Raw genomic sequence first — 8,293 nt, 5'->3', positions numbered from 1 at the left:
ATATATATACAAAAAAAAAAAAACCTTAATATAAGTGTCTCCTTTTCTTTGTCCCCTGCAGCAGCAGGGGTAAGAAAAGTGTCTCCTTTTTATTGTCTCCTTTATAAGGATATAATTAATAAGGAGACAATAAAAAGGAGACACTTTTCTTACCCCTGCTGTCTCCTTATTAATTCTATCCTTATAAAGGAGACAAATAAAAAGGAGACAAATAAAAAGGAGACAAAAAGGAGACAAAAAGGAGACAAATAAAAAGGAGACAAAAAGGGGATAAATAAAAAGGAGACAAAAAGGGGATAAATAAAAAGGAGACAAAAAGGGGATAAATAAAAAGGAGACAAATAAAAAGGAGACAAATAAAAAGGAGACAAAAGAAAAGGAGACAAAAGAAAAGGAGACAAAAGAAAAGGAGACAAATAAGAAGGAGAGGATAAAAAGGAGACAATAAAAAGGAGAGAATAAAAGGGAGACAAATAATAAGGAGACAAAGAAAAAGGAGAGAAATAATAAGGAGAGGAAAGATGAGGGTAAAGGGATTAATAGATGATATATACGGAGGTAATAATGTGCTGCAGTTATCTTTTGCTGCATTAAGGGACAATTGTCTCCCTTGTCTTGTCCTGCTGCTGCCTAGATGTCTAAAGGTTTATTGCTGCAATATAGAGACACTTCCGCAGCAGCAGCAGCAGCAGCAACAGCAAGAGCAGCAGCAACAGCAAGAGCAGCAGCAACAACAACAGGAGCAGCAGCAGCAGCAGCAGCTAACTTTTCTATGCGAGCTACAGCTCAACTATCCAGCTGTCTCCTTTGCTGTTATACCTGGCAGCAAGGAGCAGCAGCAGCAAACATGTGTATATGCAGGAGGGAGACACAATGATAGTAGCTGCTGCTGCTGTTGTTGTCCCTCTTCCTCTTGTTGCTGTTGTTGCTGCTGCAGAAAGGAGACACCTGATCTGCTGCTGCTGCTGCTAGGCAACTATCGTGCTGCTGTTGCTGGATACGATCCCCAACTAGGGACAGTACGATCCCTAAGCATGCATGCATTTATAGATCTATCCCTTCGTGTCCCTTTTCTTAATTCTTTTTTATATAATAATAATATATATATTAATTATTATAATAATAATAATAATAATAATTATAATTGTCTCCTTAATGCATGCACAGAGGAGACACCTGCTGCTGCTGCTGTCCCTCTTGCGCAGCAAACTCTTGCTGCAGCAAGATCTATATCTAAGATTATTGTATTCAATTTAAATCCTTTTCTCCCTTCTGCTGCTGCTGCAGCAACTGCAGCAGCAGCAGCAGCAACAGCAGCAGGAGGAGGTACATCAGCAGCTGCATCTGCAGCAGCAGCAGCAACAGCAGCAGCAGCAACAGCAGCAACAGAAGAAGAAGAAGGAAATCATTGTCTCCTCTTCTTTAGTGTTGATGTTGTTCATCTTGTGTGTCTCCATCTTGTTATCTATCCGCAGCAGCAGCAGCAGCAGCAGCAGCACTCTCCTCTTGCTGCTGCTGCTGCTAATGCTGCAGCTAATGCAGCAGCTAATGCTGCTGCTGCTGTTGCTGCTGATCAGCAGCAGCAACAGGACCTACCTCCTGATCTTGCTGCACTTGCTGCAGCTCCGTCTCCTGCTGCAGCAGCAGAGGCCCTGGTGGGTAAGGGACTGCTGGCAGCAAAAGCGGAGACACCTCTGCAGGCAGCATTTGCTGCTGCTGCTGCTGCTGCTGCAACATCAGCAACAGCAGCAAATAATAGCAGCAGAGGAACCACCAATTGTTATTCAGATATTACAGGAGTACAAAAGGGGACACCTTCTTTTGCTGCTGCTGCTGCTGCAGCAGCAGCAGGTGGAGGACAGAGCAGCAGCAGCGTTCCTCCTGTTGCATTTTTGTCTGCTGCAGTGCAGCGACAGCAGCAAGAGCAGCAGCAGCAGCAGGAGCAGCAGCAGATGGCAGCGGAGGAGTTACATGGTATAGATATATCATCATCTCCAGCTGCTGCTGCTGCTGCTGCTGCTGCTGCAGCAGCAGCAGCAGCAGCAGGAGAGGAGACAGAAGGAGACACCTTTGGTGTACATAATATAAAGTGTCCCTTTATAAAAGTTGTCTCTTGTTTTTATATGTCTCTTCTTGATGATTTGCTGCTGCCTAAGGGGGCAGCAGCAGCAGTATCTGCTGCTGCTGCTGCTGCTGCTGCTGCACCTGGTTCTGCATTATCTGCAACAGGTGTAAGTGAATCACCATTAGCATCTGTTGCTGCAGCAGCAGCAGCAGCAACAGCAGCAGGAGCAGCAGGACTTCCTTATTTATTGCTAGATATGCAGAGTGTCTCCTCCCTCCTGTCTCCTGCTGCTGCTCTCCTTGTATCCAAGGGGACAAGAGACATAGGTCTCTCCTCTATAGAGGGGACACCTGCAGCAGGAAGTGTCTCCTTGCTGCTGCTCACTATACACCCAGAAGAAAGAGATATACAACTTGTTGCCAAGGTAAATTTACAGGGTTTAGGGTTTAGGGTTTAGGGTTTTGAGGGTTTAGGGTTTTGAGGGTTTAGGGTTTATAGGGTTTAGGGTTTAGGGTTTAGGGTTTAGCACAGAATAATCTGTCAATCCTCGCCCTTTCTCATTGTCCGCCTCCTGCTGCTGCTGTGTGTGTGTGCTGTTGCTGCTGCTGCTGCTGCTGTTGCTGCTGCTGCTGCTGCTGCTGCTGCTGCAGATTCCTTATTTATTAGTAGATAGTTACCGTATATTAAGTGTCCCTTGTGTCCATCATGGTGTATTGTGTCTGTCTCCTGATTCTGTCTCCTTTTTTTCCTTTAATGGTGGCCGCTGCGGTGGAGGCAGCAGCAGCAGCAGTTGCTGCTGCAGCAGCAGCAGTACATGCAGCAACTGCAGCAGCAGCAGCAGCAGCAGCAAGACACGTATCTATGGATTTACTCATATACTTAATCCTGCAGGTTTAGTAAGAAGAGACCTGCAGCAACTTGCTGCTGCTGTCTATGACTGCAGCAGACTACGCTTGCTGCTAGATGTTGCTGCTGCTGCTGCATTCATCAGCAGCAAATGTCTCCTTGTCTCCTCTACTGATGGAAGACATGCACTAGCACATCTGGTACCCTCTCCTGCTGCTGCTGCTGCTGCTGCTGCTGCTGTTTATGATTGTGCTGTTGTTCATGGTGCTGCTGTTGTTGATATCCATGGTGTTGCTGCTGTTTTGTTGCTGCTGTTTCTTTGCTGCTGTTGCTGCTGCTGCTGTTGTTGACGTTGCTGTTGCTGTTATTAATCATGCTGCTGCTACTGCTGCTGCTGCTGCTGCTGCTGCTGCTGCTGCGCTGCAGGCTGTATCAGCAAATCAATCAGTAACAGATTTTATATGGACAGCATTAGATGTCTCTGATCCCTTGAAGGTTGCTGCTGCTGCTGCTGCTGCGCTGCTAGGTGCAGCAGCAGCAGGAGATTATAATATGCAGCTGCTGCTGCCTAAATCTGATTGTATTGCTGTATGGCCAATACTAGAAGATAAACATCAGGTAATTCTTGCTGCTGCTGCACTTGCTGCTGCTGCTGCTGCACTTGCTGCTGCACCTGCTGCTGCTGCTGCTGCTGCCGTGGTTACCCTCGAATATGTGTGTGTTGCTGTTGCATCTGCTGCTGCAGGGCGGACACACTGGGGACGGCAGCTGCGCTGACTCTGCTTCTCTAAGCAGCAGCAGCAACAGCTGCAGCTGGTGCTGCAGCAGCAGCAACAGCAGCAGCAACAGCAGCAGGAGGCCTGTGAAGTGTCTAGTTGCGTTTAGTGGTAGAGCAAGAGAGGGTACAGGTGTCTGTGTTGCTGTTGCAGTACCCTTGCTGCTGCTGCCACCAAGGAGGCCCTGGGGGGGCCCCCCAGGGGCCTCCAGGGACCTTTATTGTTTTTCTTCTTCTTCTGCTTTATTAACAACAGAGGAGACAGCAAAGGGGACAGCAACATTAGAGGTTTGCTGCAGTTTTGTCCCTGAACTGCAGCGAGGACGTGGTGGTGCTGCTGGTCAGCAGCAGCAGCAGCAGCAGCAGCAGGAGTTATATACAACAGATGGTAAACAATTAGTAGAAATATACCCTGATGGGTCCGTAGATGTTGCTGTACAGAGGGCCCCCATCCTTAGGTACGACGAGCTGCAGCAGGAGGAGGGGCCCCTCCCCGAGGCCCCCCCCTTAGGGTACCTTAGATGGCTAAAAGGGACATATAAGGCAGCAGCAGCAGCAGCAGGTGCCGCAGCAGCAGGGGCACCAGAAGCTGGAGCGGTTGCAGGGGCAGCAGCAACAGGAGGAGCAGCAACAACGCCTGCTGCTGCTGCTGCTGCTGCTGCTGCTGTTAATGGGGATGGAGATTCTGCTGCTGCAGCACCATTTGGGGGAAATGTAAGTCTTATTGGACAATCATTTGCTGCTGCTGCTGCTGCTCTTAACAGCAGCACCAGCAGCAACAGCAGCAGCACTAGCTGTGGCACCTGCAGCAGTAACGCGGACCTGGATTACCCAACAGCAGACAATTTAGGTCTAGTCAGTTCCCCTGGGGGCCCCTCTAGGGGCCCCCTTTTATTACCCACTTTTAGGTTTATGTTACTAGATAAATTAAAGGTACAGGGGCCCCCTCCCCCTCGTTGTGTCTCTTATCTACAATTACCTCCTATTGAGCCTCCCCCTCAGCAGCAGCAGGAGCAGGAGGAACAGCAGCAGCAGCAGCAGCAGCAGCTAGCCCTTGAGGCCTTCTGCTGCACCTCGGGTAATAGTCGATTTATTACTGCAGGGGGCCTCTGGCCTAATGGGGCCCTGGGGGCCGTCCAACGATCTGTACCCTGTCGGTCCCTTGCTGCTGCCTCTGTCTCTGGAGGGGAGCCGAGGATTGTGTGGCCCCTGCAGCAGCAGCAGCAGCAGCTTATGCTGCTGCAGCAGCAGCAGCAGGCGGAGATGGAGGACCCACAGCTGCTGCTGCTCAGCAGCGATCCACGTATGGGCTTAGGGGAGACACGTCTTGTGTCTCTTCGTAACGGGGCCCTAGTAGACATAACTGCAGCAGCAGCAGCAGCAGCAGCAGCAGAAGCAGAAGGCGACAGCAGCAGCGGAGACACACCAGGTGCTGCACTGTCTCTTGATAGCCCTACATTATTTGCTGCTGCTCTCCTTGATGGTTTGCTGCTGCTGCAGCTAACAGCAGAGGAGCTGCGCATCATGGGCCCCTTTTGCTGCCGTCTCCTTTGTCCCCCTATTGATATGACGGAGACACCAATGCAGCAGCAGCAGCAACAGCAACAGCAACAGCAGCTGCAGCAGCAGCAGCAGCAGGAGGACGAGCTGGATCCAGAGCTTATCAATGGTGGGGAGCGGTTCGAGGATCTAGATGAGATGCAGCAGCAGCAGCAGCAGCAGCAGCAGCATGAGAGCAGCAACAGCAGCAGCAAAAGTATGGAGACACTGATGGAGACAGAGGGTGTCTCCTCTCTCCCTATGGATATTGATGAGGAGACACAAGCCCTAAGGGAGTGTCTCTCTGCTGCAGCAGGAGGAGACACAGCAGCAGCAGGAGGAGGAGGGGAGACAGAAGGAGACATGTCCCCTTTAATGGATTCTAGCTGGGGAGCAACAACAGCAGCAGCAGGGGCAGCAGCAGGAGCAGCAGCAGAAGCAACTATTGCTGCTGCTGTTAGGGGCAGCGCAGCGGCAGATTGGATCTGTGTTGTCCTTGATGACTTCCGTCTACGTCTGTGGCGGATTGATGTTGCTGCAGCAGCAGCAGCAGCAGCAGAAGCAGCACCTGCAGGTGTTGCAGGAGTAGCAGCAGCTGCTGCTGCTGCTGCAGGTGGCTTCGACCCCCACACGGGTCTCCCGCTGCAGCAGCAACAGCAGCAGCTCCTGCAGGAAGTTCCTCTTGAATCTATGCCTTGTTGCATGCGTGGTCGCGTAAAGAGTGCTCAGCTCTACGTACACCCCAGCAGCAGCAGCAGCAGCAGCAGCGGATATGGGGGGTATGAGGTCTTATGCTGCCTTGTTGCTATAGAGGAGACAAGCAAGCAGCAGACACTGCATGTGGTGTCTCTGCAGCGCATGCAGTGTCTCTTTAGTACAATAGATCTACGTCTAGTGTCTCCTTTGCTGCGCAACTGCGGCACCTGTGCTCAGCAGCAGCTGCAGCAGCTGCTGCTACAGCAGCAACAGACAATCACCGATGGTGTGTCAACAGCAGCAAACAGCAGCAGCAGCAGCAGCAGCAGGTGGGGAGCTAGTGAGGAGACAGGGGCAGACATGCTGCAGTCTCCTTCAGAGCGTGGGGTGTCTCCTCAAGGGGAGACTACACCAACAGCAGCAAGAGCAGCAGCAAGTGCAGCAGCAACTGCAGCAGCAGCAGCAGCAGCAGAAGCACTTGCTGCAGAGGGACTAAGAGATGCAAGAAGATCTATAACTTGTGTCTCTGCTGATCCGTTGCCGCAAGCTGCTGATGGATCTGCTGCTACTGATGCAGCAACAGCAGCAGCAGCTGCAGCAGCTGCAGCTGCTGCTGCTGAGCTGCAGGAAGAAGTACTAAATGCTGAGCTGCTGCTGCTAGACCCTCATGATGACGAGGGGCCCACCCTTGCTGTTTTCTTAACAGGGAGGCCCCCTCTATTATATAGAGGGTTTGGTGCTGCTGCTGCTGCTGCTGCAGTAGATGCAGCAAAGGGTGCTGCAGCAGCAGCAGCAGCAGACGCAGCAGCTGGGTCTTCAAGCTGCCCTTCAAGCAAATGTTGCGTAGGAGGAGACACAAAGGAGACACCACTGCAGCACCGCAGCAGCAGCAGCAGCAGCAGCAGCAGCAGCAGCAGCAATGCGTCCTTCCCTGCTGCCTTTAAGCTTTTCCCCCACAGCTGCACGGAGTGTATCCCATCGTTGCATAGGTCTCCAGCAGCAGCAGCAGCAGGTGCAGCAGCAGCAACAGCAGCAGCAGAGCCTGTTGTGCAGTTTGCTGTCTCCTCTGGTTATACAACAGCAGCGCAGCAAGTGCAGCAATGGGGAGGATCAGTAGCATTAGTAGTCCCTCCCTTGCCCCTTATAGAGTCTTCCCCTCAGCAGCAGCAGCAGCAACAACAACAATTGCTGCTGCAGCAGCAGCAGCAGCCTGTCTTATGGCTATGCAGCAACCGCAACGAGCTGTACGTACACCCCAGCGAGAGAAGAGACATCCGCAGCGCAGCAGCAATTATAAATAAAAAGGAGACACTTAATTCCTTTATTATGTTGCATGCAATAGGAGACACTTTGTCTCTTGTAGATATAGCGTCTCCTTTTGATTCTTCTTGTACAACAGCAGCAACCCCACCAGCAGCAGCAGCAGGAGCAACACCAGCAGCAGCAGCAGCTGCAGCAGCAACAGCAGCAGGAAGGGGACAAAGGACCTTTGGCTGTTTTAGGTTAGATAGTCCCCTTCCTTTCTCCTCTTTTCTTCTTGGTCCCTCTATTAGTCATGTAGCTGTCTCCTCTAATAGTGATTATGTGCTTCCTCCTCATTATGCTGCTGATCCTGCTGCTGCTGCAGCAGCAGCAGCAGCAACACCAGCAGCAGCAGCAGCAGCAGCAGCAGGACGTCTTATTGCTGTATGTATACAACACCCTATAGAAGATGTTGAACAAATAAGAGAAATTCTTGCTGCTCGTAATGGACTACAAAAAGCACATTTGCTGCTGCAGCAAAAGTGTGGGGAAAATGCAGCAGCAGCAGCAGCAGCAGCAGCAGCAGGAGGTCCAACAGGAGCAGATGGTATTATATATGATGACAAGGGTCTCCTTTCTACCTCTTCCTCCTCCTCATCAGCATCAGCAGCAGCAGGAGGAGCAGGAGCAGGAGCAACAGGAGCAACAGCAGGAGCAGCAGCAGGAGCAGCAGAGGTGCCTATACACCCTAATCCTTATCTAAATAGTTGTATTGATGGACGAGTTGAGGTTGAAGGAGAAATCGGCAAACAATACGAAGTACTTCTCTATCATCAGGATAATTTACTGTCTCCTCTTGGGTAATTAACTGTCTCCTTTTTATTTTCTCCTTTTTTTTTTTATTGTCTCCTTTTTATTGTCTCCTTTTTTTTTGTCTCCTTTTTTTGTCTCCTTTTTATTTTATTTTATGTTCTCCTCTTTATTATACATGTGTCTCTATCATCAGGATAATCTACTCTCTCCTCTTGGGTAATTAACTGTCTCCTTTTATACTGTCTCCTTTTATACTGTCTCCTTTTATACTGTCTCCTTTTATTCTGTCTCCTTTTATACTGTCTCCTTTTACTGTC

At 50.3% G+C, this 8,293-nt stretch overlaps 1 protein-coding gene across 1 annotated transcript; it reads left to right on the top strand.

Moving 5' to 3' along the window:
• Window positions 1-521: 521 nt before the first annotated feature.
• Window positions 522-8,027, top strand: EMWEY_00052860 (hypothetical protein, conserved; the record flags this gene model as incomplete). Its single annotated transcript, XM_013479913.1, has 4 exons — window positions 522-851; window positions 1,206-2,489; window positions 3,338-3,529; window positions 3,657-8,027. 4 exons carry the CDS (start codon window positions 522-524, stop codon window positions 8,025-8,027), a joined length of 6,177 nt encoding a protein of 2,058 aa, XP_013335367.1.
• Between the last annotated feature and the right edge of the window lie 266 nt (window positions 8,028-8,293).

Source organism: Eimeria maxima, genomic scaffold (genome assembly GCF_000499605.1).
Source record: "Eimeria maxima Weybridge genomic scaffold, Emw_scaff1452, whole genome shotgun sequence".
Lineage (NCBI taxonomy): Eukaryota > Apicomplexa > Conoidasida > Eucoccidiorida > Eimeriidae > Eimeria > Eimeria maxima.
The sequence above is the reverse complement of the archived record's forward strand: the minus strand, read 5'-3'. Positions and strand labels throughout refer to the sequence as shown.